The sequence below is a fragment of the Nothobranchius furzeri genome, chromosome 15, assembly GCF_043380555.1.
Source record: "Nothobranchius furzeri strain GRZ-AD chromosome 15, NfurGRZ-RIMD1, whole genome shotgun sequence".
Lineage (NCBI taxonomy): Eukaryota > Metazoa > Chordata > Actinopteri > Cyprinodontiformes > Nothobranchiidae > Nothobranchius > Nothobranchius furzeri.
This window is the reverse complement of record NC_091755.1, coordinates 46,781,670-46,799,169: the sequence shown is the minus strand read 5'-3', so window position 1 is coordinate 46,799,169 and position 17,500 is coordinate 46,781,670. Positions and strand designations below refer to the sequence as shown.

Sequence of the window (17,500 nt, the reverse complement as noted above, 5' to 3'; positions counted from 1 at the left end):
GACAGTTGCTTTTTGTGTCTATGGAGGACTCTTGAGGAGTCTGAGTTGGTTCAGCTTTATTCTAAGGAACCATTTGTGGTCAGCTGTAGCATGCAACAGGTTTTGACAGCTTGTCAAAAGATGCGATGGGAGAAGAGGCTTCCTCCGATGGCCAGTCAAGAGTTAGGCTCAACTGAATCCCTCAGAGAGTGATGCTGTTTAAATAGCGGCCATATTTTGGTTTTACTGATAAATCAGAACCCTGTAAAGGGGTTTTGCAAACAAACCCAGATACACACCTCCCTCCCACCTGCTTAGACTCTATCAAAACCTGGATGGTGGGAGCTTTCTTCAGCTGAATGAAGATAAGACTGAGATCCTCATCTGTGCCCCAGACAAGCTGGTTCCCAAAGTCAGAGACTCTCTTGGTCAGCTTGCTTCCCACACCAAACCTTCTGTCAGGAATCTTGGCGTGACCTTTGACCCAGCTCTCACCCTGGATTCTCATGTCAGTTCTCTTGTTGGCTCTTCCTTCTTCCATCTCAGGAACGTTGCTAAGCTGAGTCCCATTCTGTCCCGCTCTGAACTTGAGACAGTTCTCCACACCTCCATCTCCTCACGCTTAGACTACTGTAACTCTCTTTTCACGTGTCTGAGCAGAACCTCCCTGAACCGTCTACAGGTGGTTCAGAACGCCTGTGCTCGGCTTCTGACCAAGTCCTCCAAACACACCCACCTCACCCCGCTTCTCCTCCAGCTTCACTGGCTGCCAGTCAACTTCAGGGTTCATTTCAAGATCCTGGTTCTGGTCTATAGGGCCTTACATGGACAAGCACCATCTTACACTGGTGATCTTCTTAGTCCCTACATCCCCAGCAGGTCCCTGAGGTCCAGTGACCAAAGCCTACTGGTTGTGCAGCACCAGGCTAAAGGTCAAAGGTGACAGATCATCTGCTGCTGTGGCCCCCAGACTCTGGACCTCTCTCCCCCTGAGCCTGAGATCAGTGGACTCAGTGGTCTCCTTTAAAAAGCAGCTGAAGACTCACTTGTTCAAGCTGGCTTTTGTATGACCTTCTTCACCTCTCTCTCTTTTTTCTGCTCTCCCACCTATTCCACCTTCCTCAGGATCCACTGATTTCCCTCTTTCCTGTTCACTCTCTCTCTTTCTTAACATTTTTTTAATCACAATTGTCTATTTTTGCTCATTTAAAATATATTTTTAAACATTTTATAAATTCTTTTTATATTTTTACATTTTTTTGTTTTTGTGAAGCGCCTCGTGATTTTTATCTAGAGAGGCGCTATAGAAATGATATTTTCTTCTCAGATATGAAGATGCTGATTTTGTGGATAAGAAAATACCGTAATTTCCAGACTATAGAGCGCACCTCAATAGAAGCCGCACCAACAAAAAAAAGGTTTTCTACACACCCACGCCGTACTCGAATACAAGCCGCGGCGCAGCAGCCACATGCAGGTCACCGGCGCACAGCGCATGTACGGCCATAACATCAGATAATTAGACAGAAAGACGCCACACGGAGGTTTTTCGTTGTTTTAATTCAACAAAACAGATTTTAAACACGGGTGAACGTGCCTGCAAGTTTAGAAAAGAAAACAGCACTGATAACATTCATACTTCTGGATGGTTATAAAATAAAAACATAACTGACACGTTATTACCGGTAATTTGCATGTTTAGAAGAAAAGAACAGCGCTGACTCAGCATTAATAAGCCCTGGATGATTAGAAAATAAAACCTGCACACTAAACATGCCTGGTTAGTAAATAAAACACACTTGCCTACCAGAAGAAGTCATTCGCTCTCATCTTCCTCCTGCGCACTAAAGCCATTAAAGTCCTCTTCTCCAGTGTCGGAGTTGAACAGCCTCAGAAGAGCTTCGCCACATACCTTTTCTGTGGCGATTTCAGCGTCGCTGTCTGTGTTGCTGTCATCATCCCCGGGTGAAGCTGGCTTGAATGAGTTCTTCCCGCTGCCGTCTCCAGCGCCGAACCATGGATTCATTCATGCCAAGCTTACGTGCGGCAGCGCTGTTTCCCTCCTTTACTGCCAGATCGATGGCCTTCAACTTAAATGCGGCATCATATGAACTCATACGTGTAGTTACCATGATGAGGGGGTATGGACTTGAAAAAAGTTCTTCATCATGCCGACTGCTTGCATGTGCTAAATTAAAATGAGCACTTTCTTCCATTTCCACTTTTGACTTCCACCTGTTTCACTTTCTGCTAAAGCGCCCCCTGCAGGTGAAGGAAAATCTTCAGTAAAGCCGCACGGTTCAAAGCGTGGGAAAAAAGTAGCGGCTTATAGTCCGGAGAATACGTTATCTCTGTGCAGCGACGTTGATTCTAACTTGCGTCATGGAGATATGGAGTGTCTTGTCCAGTCAGTGCGCTGATTAAATATATGGATCATATATTTCATTTCATCCTTATTAATCTTTCAGTGAAATAATATTCATTTCAACTTCAGTAATTTAAGCACAGATTAATCAAAACGTTCTATTTTGTCCGTTTCATTATATGATGTTACTCATATTGTTCATCCGTCTTGTTCTGTGAATAAAAGCAGTCTGAGATCAGTGGAGAGCTCGCGTGGGACCTTGGCTAAGCAACCGTATCTTTCTTGCAGATTGAAAGCACCAGTGAAGACCAGGGGCGTGTCCAGGGAGTGGCCTGGGGTAGCACATGCCACCCTTGGAATCTGATTGGCCACCCCAGGTGCCACCACACTAATTTACCTTTAAATAGGCTTTTCATCGTCCACAAAAGGCTTGGGGGTAAAAAAAAAAGCATAACCATTGGTGCCACCCATGCACCAAATTGTGCCTCACCTGGGCCACCCCATTTTAAAAGATCTGGACACGCCACTGGTTAAGACTTATGTCTCTTCAAATGGCCAGATACTGAAGAGGTCAGACTGTAGGTGGAAAACTGACCGTTTCTGGAGGCTACATAGACAAATGCACCACTTTATGAAATGTTTTCCTTTTTTTTTTAAATCTCCAAGCCATTTCTGAGCCAGTGAAAGGAAAGGTGGTGGTCAAACATAAAGCTATCTCACCTTTCCGACCCATTGCTCGCACCTTTTCTTTTATTTATTCCTAACTTAACGCACACCGATGTAACCATGTGACAACTTGGTGTGCTCCCCCCTCCCTCCACCCCCAACAATCTTACACCATCCTGAAAGTCTTCGTCCTTTGTGTGAGCAGGTGAAACAGCCAAGGCGTACCACACATCTTCCCGATTTAGGCTCATGAAACGGCGCAGGAGATTGGAAGATAAGCTGAGATCTTCCTCTGACGTTTGGGTTTGCTTTACTCAGTCTGACTTTGGTCTGTTTTCAGGGGGAAACGTGACTTTTGTCTTAAATAGTAATCTGATGAACTGGACTGATGCTCAGCGCTACTGCAGACAGCATTACACAGACCTGGCCAGCGTGAGGAACCTGTCGGAGAATGCGCAGATACGGAAGCAGATAACCGCACCAGCCTGGATCGGGCTTTACAAAAGCACCTGGAAGTGGTCAAATGGGCCCTTCTTCATGTATAATTACTGGCAAGTTTTGGAACCAGACGGTGGGGACGAGAAATGTACCGCAGCCAACTTTGCCAACTCTGGTCGGTGGATGGACTTGGCGTGTGGACTGGAGAAGCCGTTCGTCTGCTACCACGGTAAGCAGCCATTCACTCACACTTCCTGTGTAAAGTCACTTTATTCGCTGAAATCACAACATTCTCCCCATTTATTCAGTTAATGAAGTTGATTAGATTTCTCAAATAAGACTTAAACATCCTTTCCATTCATTCTCTTCCGCTTATCTGGGGTCGGGTCGCGGGGGCAGCAGTCTAAGCAGGGAGGCCCAGACGTCTCTGGACCTCTCCGGGGAGGCGTTCAGGAGGAGGGGTGGGAATGGAAAACTGATTCTTGCTGAGAACCGGTTCTCTCTGTTTTAATTCCTAGTACCGTTTGCCATTTTTGCAAATGATTCCCTTATCAATTCCAGTCAGCATGAAAGATGTCACCGTGCATCTTTTTTCTGTCTACCAATCCAGTTCCTGATCAACAAGCATGCATGCTGCATAGGGCAGCAATGGCTCAAGAGGTAGAGCGGGTTGTCCCGTAATCGCATTCGGTGGGTTGACCGGTAAATGGAGAGCTTCTCCTTCCGACTCAGCTCTCTCTTCACCGTGACAGACCGGTGCAACACCGGCATCTCTGCAGACGCAGCACCAAATCGGACACGCATTCGCTAATCCAGTGAGTCTCTTTAACCCTCCCACTGTCCTAATGGGTGTGACCCCGCGAGGAAAGTTGACCATTGAGCAGGATTGATGGTCCATGTGGCAGCGGTGAGGTGGTGCTCACTCCTCACCCCTGCTACATGGACCTCGAGGGATAAAACACCAACCCTGCTCAATGGTCAACTTTCCTTGCGGGGTCACACCCATTAGGGCAGCGGGAGGGTTAAAGAGCAAGTCACCCCCCAAATCAACTGTTTTTCTGATAAACTATATAAACGTGTGTCTAATCGTGCTGCAGACACGTGTCGTCAGTAGTTTTGCACTTTAGTGCATTTTAGTTAAAATTTTATTTTCTGCCTAAAACTGTCAGTGTTGTGCCGTTGTCAGGTAAAAACTCTGCACTGCATTTGAATTTAAATCTGCCATCGCTATTGGCTAAGAGGTACCCTAGAACGTTAGCTGGTACCATGTGATGTCACAATGTCGTTGTGAGCCTGTGTGTGTGTGTGTGTGTGTGTGTGTGTGTGTGTGTGTGTGTGTGTGTGTGTGTGTGTGTGTATTTGTTAGTGGCTCCGCCCTCTCGGTCTGCTAGGCGACAGCATTTGTTGCATTTTTCAAACAGGAAGTGGGAGTGGAGTAATACTCTGATGGGGGTGACTTGCTCTTTAAGTTCCTCAGACACTTCAGTGTTGAGAAACAGCTTTCACCCACAGCTGAGCTTGGAAAACAAAACGATAATTAACCAAATAGCTCCTGGGCGTGGCCACAGCTGCAGCTCACTGCTCCCCACGGGGATGGGTCGGATGCAGAGATGCGTGTGTGGTGGCTGTTGGGACTTTGCTCTTCTACGTGAATGACATTATAAAATGTTGGTCTTCTACGTTAGATGGATGGAAAATCCTTGTTAAGTGTCTCGGTTTTAGCACCGATTTTGTTTTATCCTTTACGTTTACGTTATCTCTCGCCAGTTGCTCAGAAGTCTTCCATCAAGGGAGCGGCCATGTTTGAAATTCAGACCAGAGCAATAGATGTTGCCAGCCTTAGCCCCGCCCACTGGTTTTGACAGGATGACAGATGAAATAAATTCAATGGAAAACAGAAACACAGACCTTTAAATAATTCTAAACAAACTCCTAGAAAAGAGAACCATGTTTTTATTTATGACTCGTTTAATATGTTGTATGTTTAATAAATGATTCACTTATTTAGATGAAACAAATGAAAGTCTTGTGTTTTTTAATAGACCCCGTGCCGTTGTGGAGGACGGGGATAAAGCTGAAGCTGGTGAAAACCTCGGCTCTGCGTCTGGAGGACCCTGCTGTTCAGGAGGACTTACTGCAGCAGGTAAATAATACAAGTTTCATGTGATAAATAAGTTTGTATCTGGAGTTCGCTGGACTCGAGAGAGGTTTTGTGCGTGAACTGTGTCGATTCTCACCTGGTTGCTGCTGTGGGCTGACCTCTGGAGACCAGGCATGTGAAGGAAATCAGTCTGTAGTTTTATGTTTCAGCTAAAACAGAAGCTGATGAACCAAAACGTGACCGGAGACGTGGAACTGAGCTGGAAGAGGCAACCCAGCAGAGACGTCTTCTACCGAGACAAGACCAGCAAAAACTAGGAAGCAGATTTCTTGTTTTTGTTCAGATTTTCTTTTGCTCTTAAAGTTATAAAACAGTACAATTGGCCTTCAGACATGAATTATTAGATTTTCATCCAGAATTCCTGCAAACATAAACAAAAATGATGAGTTTTTTCAGAGTACAACTTTGTTTCAGCTCTAGTCATTTGAGTGAACTGAGCTTTCACGGGGCCGAAGCTCGAAGGCTGCATCTAGACATAAAACTTGAATACATGTATAAACCAAACACATACAGACGCAAATCTCTGCTGTTGTTTTATTTAGGTTCATATTTGACTCTAACTGAAAATGTATTTGATGAGTTTATTGTTTGAATTCTTAATTGTAAAGTGAGTCATTTTCCATCAGAAATCTTTAATCTCAAGGTTACAAAAACACTGATTTTCTTTTAAATTGTTCATATTTGTTAGATTGTTTGGTTTAGACGGTTTGTAGTCGAGCTTTAGATGTTCTATTAAATGTGAACATTTGCTATTGTTACACTATTGATCCTTTCTTTGCCTAATTAGTTTATTTATTGAAGTTATTGAAATACGCTGTATTCTCTTTGTTTTCTGATGTGGGATCTGGTTCAGCTGAACGGATCGTGTTTTCTGACTGACTCGCTGTATTCAAGCAAAACTTCTGGGTTTTTGCATTTAGGAAAACATTTTTTAACTTATTTACCTGATAAACAAGAAATAAAATCCATAAAAACATGTTTTTTCATCATTAGTGTATTAGCACAATGTGAAGTTCCTCCATCATGTCTTGTTAAAGGCACAAGAGCACGAATTTCACTGTGAAATGTTCAGATGTCTGCCTCAGTCAGGAAAGAAGGTTACGTACACTTCTTCTCAGCCAGCTGGGGCGTTGTCACTTTTACTCCTTTCAAAATACCCAAAGAGGGACTTAGTCTTTGTTTACAATCTGTGAACCCTGTGGGGTTGGTGGTTGACGCTGCCGCACCGGCATAATTCCACACCAGCCCAGAAAAACGGATCAGCAGTTTTTAAAGTACCTAACCCAGATGTTATTTCTGGTTCCCCTGAGAAGCCACAGCCTCCGCTTGTTTTTACTCTAGTATCGCGTAAAGCAGGAGGCTAATGTTGAGCTAACGATGCTAATGGTGAATTTGAACCACACTGGGAGCCTATGGTTGTTCGGCTCATGAGTCGCTGAACGGAGCTATAAAAGTTATTTTCTAATCCGCTCTGCCTTACGTCCTGAATCACACATACCAGGGTTTCCCCCAGCGCTTTATAAACCTGGCGGCCCGCGTCATGCCCCGCCCCCCTCCCTGACCCTACCGTGTCCGCTGACACGAACGGCGCAGCGAAACTAGAGCCCTCCATCAGCTGATGCTGGTGAGAAACAGCAGCGGAACGCGTGCACCCCCCCCCCCCCCCCCCCGCACACACACACCCTAACCGTAACCCAACTTACTCGGAATGACGCGTCTTCGCTTGTCCTCTAGAGTCTTCTGGCGCTGAGCCATAACAGCCACGAAACTAACGGAACGGTGAGTTTTTCCTTTTTGTTAAAAAAATGGACTGCAGTACACAAAAATGACCACAAGATGTCACTCTTACTTCATTTGCTCTTGATGCACCTGGAAAGAGGCTAAAGATCCCTAATGCCCTAAGACTGATCAGAAGTGCCACTATTAAACACTTATTGGTAAAAAAAAAAAAAAAAAAAACAATCAGAACACATTTTTATACTTTTAATGAGTGATTTTTTGTCCTCCATAAAAACTGAGCTGTGTTTGAAAACAGTTTATTGTGATGAATAACAAGGCGGGCCACCCCTTATGCCCCCCCCCCCCCCCCCCCCCCCCCCGAGACAATAAAACATCTGTATCATATAAACAATTAAAACACAAAATATAAAACATGTAATCAACAAAAATATAAAACTGTAAAATCAAATGTAGGATGATGTTTTCTGAGTGAAACTCAAAAGTCTGATGGTAAGTAAATGCAGCACAGGTCTCCATCCACGCTGGCCCAGGAAGGCATCAGGTGACAACGAGAGGATAATAAACATCCCAGTAAATAAAATGAAGTTTGAGTTAAGTAAACTTAGGTGAAATTAGAACATGACAGAACATGTAGCCCTAATTAGAGCTGCCTACCAGCTCCAGTGACCTGAGGGAAGCTAGCAAAAGACTTGGTTGCGGGTGTCAGCATGTTAGCCCGATCAGCCGAGTTTTATCTCTTAAATATTGTGGAGTTTTGTTGTGGATAGTGAGGTAATTTGTTGTTTTTTGTTTATTTTCATTTCCAAACAACAGCAGCTGCAGCGCTGCCAACAATAACCCCCAAACCTCCTGTACAGCGTCTCTGGACCAGCTGATCTGGGGACAGTGTCTCTGGACCAGCTGATCTGGGGACAGCGTCTCTGGACCAGCTGATCTGGGGACAGCGTCTCTGGACCAGCTGATCTGGGGACAGCGTCTCTGGACCAGCTGATCTGGGGACAGTGTCTCTGGACCAGCTGATCTGGGGACAGCGTCTCTGGACCAGCTGATCTGGGGGACGGCGTCTCTGGACCAGCTGATCTGGGGACAGCGTCTCTGGACCAGCTGATCTGGGGACAGCGTCTCTGGACCAGTTGATCTGGGGACAGCGTCTCTGGACCAGCTGATCTGGGGACAGCGTCTCTGGACCAGCTGATCTGGGGACAGCGTCTCTGGACCAGCTGATCTGGGGGACAGCATCTCTGGACCAGCTAATCTGGGGGACGGCGTCTCTGGACCAGCTGCTCTGGGGACAGCGTCTCTGGACCAGCTGATCTGGGGGACAGCGTCTCTGGACCAGCCGACTCAGAGGGAGGACATGTAAAGGAGCGACGCGTCTGAAGTCAAATGAGACATTTGGGATTTAAAAGCTGTTTGATCAGTCGGGATTCCTCCAGAGGCGTCAGAATAAACCTTCGTCTGAAATGCAAAACTTCTCAGCGACACTATTTGCGTGTTTGGGCTGAAAGTCAGAAACTGGAGAAAGGAACTGAAGGAGGATGGAGAAAATTCTTCTCTGCCTCATCGGTGCATCAGGCAAGTGGATTTTTATTCATTTATCTATTTAAATGTGAAAAACTCCAGATGATGTCACTGAAACCAGAGATAAACAATCATTTGTGTTGTTGCTGCAGATCAGCTGACTCCAGGTCTGATCCGCGTGTCCTCCTGTGTCCCTGCAGCTCCAACCCTCAACAGCCCGGCTGGTGCGGCCCAAACGGGCTCCACCACAGACGTAAGGAACATTTCTAGTTTTCTGAATCGTTTACATTCGTCGGTGGAAAGTTTTCAAAGGTATATTTCTCTAATAGAAAAGGTCCTGAGTGATGCGAAGTGGAACAGAGGCGCTCCAGTTATTGATCAAGAATCATTTAGTCCGATCAGAACATTCACACCGGACCTCCAGAAAGTTTCTGCTTGGAGTTGACGTTTGTAGACGCCACACATGGATTATCACAAGGTAAAGACTTGAGCCAGACAGGAAGTGAGACGTGTTTCAGCAAGGTGCATCAGGTTTATTTCAAAATAAAATCTCTGTTGGATTATTTTTGCTATTATTAATGACGGGAATGTCCGTGTGTGACCGTCTGTTGTTTTTACAGGCTTTTAAAACCTATTATGTCAGATTTCTGATCCTTTGCTGCTCTTGTGGGCGCAGATATCCGGAGACCTTTAGCACACGCCAGCCGTCCAGAAGCATCAGGTGTGAAACAGCCTTTTATTCACTAAACTGTCTTTCAATCTCTTCTCAGACTAGTTTTATCTTCAGGTTCTTCTGGTTAATGAGTCCAGTCTGAACAACACCTGAGAAATGATGCGAATGTACACAATCCCAACAGCGTGTGGATTAGATGATAGCTGACGGGCGTTTCACCGATCACCTTTTGAAACTAGAGAGACAAAAATCAATTCTAAATAACTTTTTTAAGTTTTGGGGTTTTTTGCTGGTGGACCAGCATCAAAATACAACATCTGCTGGTTTTCTCAGCAGGGAATCTTGTTTCTGTTGTGTTTTGATTGTGACTCAAGGTATTGTTGTCTGGGATCACACATTGTGACGTAAACAGCTTTAAGATTTACGTCAGAAACACCCCCTCGGTGTTAAAGTGAAGAAGCGCCTGTTAGAGGGACAGCTCATGGGCAGCTGATGTCTATAGCAAGGGCGTAGGACCGAGTTTATTAGAAGAAGAAGAAGAAGAAGAAGAAGAAGAAGAAAATATCATTTCTATAGCGCCTCTCAAGATAAAAATCACGAGGCGCTTCACAAAAACAAAAAATGTAAAAATATAAAAAAGAATTTAGAAAATGTTTAAAAATATATTTAAAATGAGCAAAAATAGACAATTGGGATTTAAAATGTTAAGAAAGAGAGAGAGTGAACAGGAAAGAGGGAAACCAGTGGATCCTGAGGAAGGTGGAATAGGTGGGGGAGCAGAATAAAGAGAGAGAGGTGAAGAAGGTCATACAAAAGCCAGCTTGAACAAGTGAGTCTTCAGCTGCTTTTTAAAGGAGACCACTGAGTCCACTGATCTCAGGCTCAGGGGGAGAGAGTTCCAGAGTCTGGGGGCCACAGCAGCAGATGATCTGTCACCTTTGACCTTTAGCCTGGTGCTGCACAACCAGTAGGCTTTGATCACTGGACCTCAGGGACCTGCTGGGGGTGTAGGGACTAAGAAGATCACCAATGTAAGATGGTGCTTGTCCATGTAAGGCCCTATAGACCAGAACCAGGATCTTGAAATGAACCCTGAAGTTGACTGGCAGCCAGTGAAGCTGGAGGAGAAGCGGGGTGATGTGGGTGTGTTTGGAGGACTTGGTCAGAAGCCGAGCACAGGCGTTCTGAACCACCTGTAGACGGTTCAGGGAGGTTCTGCTCAGACACGTGAAAAGAGAGTTACAGTAGTCTAAGCGTGAGGAGATGAAGGTGTGGAGAACTGTCTCAAGTTCAGAGCGGGACAGAATGGGACTCAGCTTAGCAACGTTCCTGAGATGGAAGAAGGAAGAGCGAACTGACATGAGAATCCAGGGTGAGAGCTGGGTCAAAGGTCACGCCAAGATTCCTGACGTTTGGTGTGAGAAGCAAGCTGACCATTGAGAACCATTATTGGAGGGGACATATCCTGAGGTTACTGGTTTGATTTCCCCACCCCTTTTTCTTTTCCTTATATGGGCAGTCGTCTGTTTGTGAAGCCAGAACAGATTTACATTGTTCTGGTTGTAATCTGTCTCTCCTTGTGCAGATATAATTAACTCTGATCAACTGTTTACTTGTTGCTTTTGCTATTCTTCTACCCAACAAGCCCAAAAGCAGCAAATGCACGTTAACAGGGGAACCGCCAACATGGAGCCCTGAGGGACCCCACAAATAAAGACCAACAAGAAAACTCCTGTTGGCCAGGTCGGGCTTAAACCAGGTGAACCCTGAGTAACATGGTGTATACTCTAATGCTTCTTGGTATTTTATGTTATTCACAAAATAAATGTCTTTAAATATGTTATTTTTAGAGGTTAAAGTGATCTCTTTAAATAAACACCCATGCCGTGTCTGAGTTGCAGCGTCGCTTCCTTGTGATGGAAGGAAAAGTTGTTCTAATATCAAAACACAAGAACATTAAATAGAGTTTCTGAAACCCGATCAGCTGTTTTAGTGCAGCTCACGCCCACAAAGAGCTCGTCTAACAGAGACGGGATCCGCTGAGTCTCGTCCCACGAAACGTGATCAGCAAATAAGCAACGGGCCGCTTCGGCCCAACGAGTAAAATCCATAAACACAGCTGTTTATGTCTTTATTTTATTAGTAAATAACCCAAACTGTTAAACTTTCATTGGTTTGTTTTTGTTTTGGGTTACGAAACAAACTGAATTCTATTGGCTGAGAAGTTTTTGAGTTGGTTTATGTTACTGCTGATTGGTTAACTAACTAACGTGAAAGCTAGTCATGCACGATGAAAGGAACTGTGCACGATGGGAAGTCCTGGTGCTCCTGCACTGGAAACCAGCTCAACTCTATGCTGCAAATGCAGCTTTGGTTGTTTGGAGACCTCTTCAGGGAGTCCTCCCCCTGAGGTGTTAACGGGTCGGAGTACCCCGGTGGTCCAGAAGGCTCACGGGGGCAAGCCGGTGCTGCTTGGTGAAGAAGGGTGCGTGCACGTGTGGCTTCAGGAGAACTGTGAAGCGATCCTCAGACAGCGAGCAAACAGAAACCCTGCTGTGAGATGGATGGGCGTTTTATCAGGTGACTTGTCTGCTAGTCGTTCACACCTGCGTACCAAAAGGGTCAGATTACCTCAAGCAGATCAGATCTCGTTGAAACATAACCTACTTAGTTTTCTGTAAATAACGACACACGGCATGCGTGTGTGTGACATCTTCAAAATACTGTTGTAATGGTTTAGTTTACATGTTATTTAATGAGCCATAAGACAAGATTCCATAGTAAATATGAAATCAGCCTTATGGATCTGTGGTACTGTTTAACCAGAAGATTGGAACTTTTTATTGCAGGGATTAGATAACAGCTTCGTATTCACTCAGAGACAACAGAAGAGTGTCAAGTTTTAAAAGTTTAAAGATTTATTAAAACAAATTAAAACTAGACTAACTTAAACACTAAATGTATGATGTAACTAAGGTGAATGAGACGGAGAATGGTGTGATGTGGAATGTTGTTCAGAACCAGCAAATCCGAAGAAGCAATTAGTTCTGATGGGAAATGAAGGTGATGTCTTCGCTCTAAGCATTGGTTAGGAAATTCATAAATACATGAGACACCATGTTATCGGTCTACGTACCCTTAGTGGAAGTCCCCGTCTAGATCAGGAGGTGTAAAGGTCCAGCTGGACCTTATGGAGCCGAAGCCTGTAGAAGCAGCCGCGGCAGCCGACCACCAGTCTTGAGATACTTCCGGGTCACGATGGTTTTGTTGGCGTCTAACAAGACCCACACCTGGGTCGTGATGGTTCAGCTTTTATTCTGAAAGGAACCGTTGCAGCAGGTGGAACAGCAACAGGTTTTATCCAGCTTGTCGTTGGTTCTTTCGGCTGAAGAGGAAAGTTACGGATTGGCCACTCCGACAACTTCTCTAGAACACTTTGAACTGGCGTTAGAGATGACGTGGGCATAGTTTTATACTCCGGATGTTTTGGTTTATGATCGAATGAAAAGATGACAGATTTACCAAGCACCACCAAAACCCCGCCTCCGTCAGATCTGGAAGATTCTGATTGGATCAGTAAAGCAACGTGTCATGTCTTAACGCTACATGAGATCAGTCCTAGTGGAAACATTTAAAGTCATATTACTTATTATTTTCTATAGGATTATAATAAAGTAATTAATATTTTGATTTCACAGATAGGTCACATCTTATTATTGACTAACACTTTGTTTGATTAGCTTTATTAAAATAGAGTTCTTTGATTTATTAAAAGGAGAGAGTCCTTTCTTCATTCTTCTGTTGGGCTGGAAAGAAGCAGTTTATGACAAAGGCATGAGACCTTGAGGCCATGTCGCATGCAGACTAGTTCTGTGTCAGAGGAGAGGGGGGAAACAGTCATTTCATACCGTTACACTATTTTCATTCCTTAGTGCATCAAGTTGCAGGTTGAAAGATGCGTGCCACCGTTTACCCTTCATCATGCAGCAAGCATTCACCACGCTCCACTCCGTGTCCTCTTCTTTGCAGCATTTTCATTTGTTGTCTCCGTGTTTCTTTCAGTTTAAATGTGATGATCTGAAAAGTATTTGTTTGGTGAGTCCACATCTGGGGGTTCCCCTGGTTTTGAAGGGTTATGGTGGTAGCAGCTGGCGTTGGTGGGTGAGGGAGGGGAGGGGGCGGGATCTTTCTTACTGTCTCCTCGTGCTATTGGACAACAAACGTGACATACTGGCCTCTATGGATGCCAGTCGCCGAGGCCAGACACCACACTATGTTAACGAAGACGTAAACACATCCTCGTTCTACATAAATCAGGTACCTCCACCTGTTCTCGGCTCAAAGAGAAGCCCGACTCTGAATAGTTCAACAGGCCGACGCCATCGTGTTCCGCTCAGCCGCGGTAACGTCCCTCCCACCAAACAGAGGTGACTGACAAGACGCCACGGTGCTCAGGCCAACGGTGGGCCTGCGGAGGCATCGGGAGCGAGGCTACACCGGCACGCAGAGCAAGCTCGGCTAGTGGAGATGAATGCCGCCAGTGTGATGACTGATGGGACTTTGGCTTTAACTTTCATGCAGCCATTCATCCATTCATCCATTCATCCGTCCACGTTGGTAACATGTCTCGCTTCAGTCGGAGGAGGTTGCATTTCGTTCATTTTAGGATCTGATGGTGTTCAGCTGGTTGAGTTTTTCCTGAGATGTGACGTCTCAGAGATAATACAAACGTATTTCTGTACCACCAAAAACTTTGTGAGCTGGGAGGTGAGCACTCTACACACACCATTACGTCACCTGTTTTTGGGAGCTTCTCTGATTTCAGGAGAGAGAGCAGCAGATGTGGTCAATCAGCTGATCAGCGGGTGGCCTTCATAAGGAGGACGGAGGACACTGCTAAACTGCCGGATGATTACGCCTCACTGGTAGAAATCCCAGCCTCTGTGATTCCTAGAACTCGAGTTTTTGAAATCTCGTTTTTTGCTACGACTTTGTGCTCAGACTTTGTTCATGTTTTTCCCCAATGCTTTAGGCTCAGTCATCACTTTCCATACACCGCATCCCTGCGTGATTTTGGATATACAACTGCCCGACCATACAGCCTCTGGATTTATCTCTCGACTCCCCGTCCTCCCCACGGCTCGACTTGCTCCTGGTAAACCTGCTCTCTCTCTCTCATCACCTCCGGTTGGAACCCCGTCATTCTGCCTCATCCCTGGATATTCACTCGCTCTCCCAGCTCACCCCTCCCCGGACAAACTTCACCACGCTTCGCCTGTAAGTCCTCCTCCCAAGCGCATCCTCTACCATATTACATTATCAAGGTCTCGCATCTGCTCCTCTTCCCCTCAGACGCTGCTCCCGTCACTCATTCGCTGATTACCAGTTACTCCTGGAATCATCATTTCTTAATAAATCATTATTATTCCTACAACCAGCTTCCGTGTGTTGATTCTGCATGTCCTGGGTTAAATATTTATCACAGAACATGACAAAAACATGTAAACGTGTGTGTGAGCGTGCACGTGCGTCCGTTTAAAGTTAACAACCCGACAAGCGTTGTCTGTGGAGGTCAAAGGGTTAGGGGTGAATGGATGAGGGAAATGGGTAACACTCAGGGCCGCGCTAGCCCAGCTGACTGACCTAACAGGAAGTGGTCCAACAGTGGTGTGGGTCTTGCTGGATTTCCATCAGAGCTGAACCAAACAGCACCAGGACCTGAAACGTGACCGTTTTCATGGTCCTGATCTGATCCCTGAGACAATATTTATCTGGTGTTTCGTGTCTTCGGACCACAAACCTGCTGACGAGCTGAAGGCATGTAAACTCTGTGTTTAGTCCAGGAAGGCATCCTTCACCCAGAGACTGCTGCTGCTGCTGCTTGGATTCATCACAACAAGGTAAACCCTGACCTCCCTTCATCAGCTGTTACTGCTAGTGATGATATCCACGTCAGAGTTTTTAGAAAAGTCTTTTAATGTGAATTTTCCTCCTGAACACTAAAATGACACGTTCTACCCAGATGGCGTCACGTCTGCTCTTCCTGCTGCTCCTCGGGATCGGAGGAAATGTGAGTCAGCAGAAGTTCTTCTGTAGTTAAATAATCAGCATGAATGTGACTTTGGTGGATTTATTTTCTCCTGATGACCTGATGAGAAACGAACCAATGAAACGTGTTTAAAACCAACGAAGAAGAAGCTTCGTTCATGTTTTACAGACGATCCTCCTCATGAAACGACCCTTTGATGCATGAAAGATGAAATCTTTATGACTTTTAACTATTCTTTTCATTCACGTTCAGATGTGAAGGAAACTAATTCCAACTAAATTATTATTTTTTTGGTAACATTTAATTTATTAATGATTTATTACACGTCCACCTCAGTGGACGACGCGCGTTCTGAACATGACCTATGTTGGCTTGGCTTACTAGAGTCCAGTGTGTGTGTGTGTGTGTGGGGGGGGGGGGGGGGGGGCTTAATAGCAAAACATAAATAAACAAAATAAATCGAGAAGTGGTCCGCTGTAGTGACCGTTAAGCACGACAGCGTTGAGGTTTGATCTCAGGTTTCTGGAGAGCTCCCAGTGCCGCCAGTCAGTCCAGTTTACATGGAAACCGTTTGGGAGACATTTGGTTTCTGACTCTTGTTTTTTCACCTCCGCAGATATTTTCTGAAGCAAGGTCGACAAGTAGGTGCTTCTCTGTTGCATCAGCAGGTTTTCACACGAGTGCACGAGGATGAACTCACTACTGGTCTTCAGTGAAAAGACTAAATGTTGACGGCTCAGAACTGCTGATTGTGACTGAACTTGTTTTATGTGACAGAGCGCCTGATCGTATGTGAACACTCGACGGTCCAGCTGACGTGCGGTAAGCCCCCCAATGCTACTGCTGACTTGTACGCTTTCACTGATCCGATTCAAACCCGTTAATGTTGGTTTTTAACCGTTTTTCTGAGTTAAGGCACCGGTTGTTTTGGTGTCTGGTGGAGGAGACGGCTGTGAGCAACCGGCACGTCGTCTTCTCAGTTACCCCACATGTTCTCATCCCACTTGCAGAAACTAAACTCTGGCTAGTTTGGATAATGGGCTCGACGCACGGGAGGCGACTCGCTGTCGACGCGTTCTGTTCCATGGCGAAATAGACTTTTCCGTTGTTTTGATTGGCTGTCAGGTTGGAGGGATAAAGGTTATTTAAGCGGTTCAGAGTTTAAAAAGCGGTACTTTATGATGTTAAATACATTAAAGTTTATCGTTAGGTTTGCTGTTGCACTCATGGATGTAATTTTCACTTTAGAAGTGGGGGGGGGGGCACAGGGGGGGGTATGTTTACAGCATGCTCTAATGGGAAACAGGCGTCAACACAAACGGTTGTTTTCCGCTTGGTCCTGAAACTCAACCAGTGTCAATTTAATAAAGCGTAATGTTGTTTTTGGATGGTAAAAAGAGCAGGGGTTGAAACTTGACTTTGGAAAAAGTGGGGGGGGGGACATATCCCCCCTGTCCCACCCCCAAATTACGTCCATGGTTGCACTAGATAAACTAACAAAAAGGTTTTACTCTTACCTGATGTGTTATTCTGGCACCAGCAGCTTCCCGTGCCGCGGCCTTTTTGTGAATATCTATATTCTTTGGTAGAAATATTGTACAGTTCTGGGAAATCCGTCACAGCAAGGATCAACTTCTCCTCCATGTTTGCTCGGAGATGTACGGAGCATCCTGTCCCCTCATTGGTCAGTGAATGAAACCTCCGTTGATTGGTCCTCGTGCCAGCGACAGCGATGAAAAGCTGAAAATGTTTCAACTTTCTGGGATCGCGTCGCTGGGTCGCCTGTGCACGACACGTGCACGAGCGCAAAATTTCACACGCACGTTTTTCGCGTTTCGCTTGGTAGGAGGGAGACCTGCGATTATCGCTTTGTCGCACATGTGTCATTGAACATGAATGGAGGAGAGG

General features: G+C 45.4%; 1 protein-coding gene across 1 annotated transcript in view; it reads left to right on the top strand.

The window, feature by feature from the left end:
* LOC107391410 (uncharacterized) overlaps window positions 1-6,014 on the top strand; it is an 8,122-nt gene extending 2,108 nt beyond the window's left edge. The window contains exons 7-13 of the mRNA XM_070544589.1: window positions 84-188; window positions 1,852-1,944; window positions 2,339-2,390; window positions 2,633-2,681; window positions 3,216-3,677; window positions 5,491-5,591; window positions 5,746-6,014. Coding sequence (XP_070400690.1) covers window positions 84-188; window positions 1,852-1,944; window positions 2,339-2,390; window positions 2,633-2,681; window positions 3,216-3,677; window positions 5,491-5,591; window positions 5,746-5,910 — 1,027 coding nt within the window. The 3' untranslated portion in view covers window positions 5,911-6,014. The remainder of the gene's footprint in view (window positions 1-83; window positions 189-1,851; window positions 1,945-2,338; window positions 2,391-2,632; window positions 2,682-3,215; window positions 3,678-5,490; window positions 5,592-5,745) is intronic.
* Window positions 6,015-17,500: the final 11,486 nt, after the last annotated feature.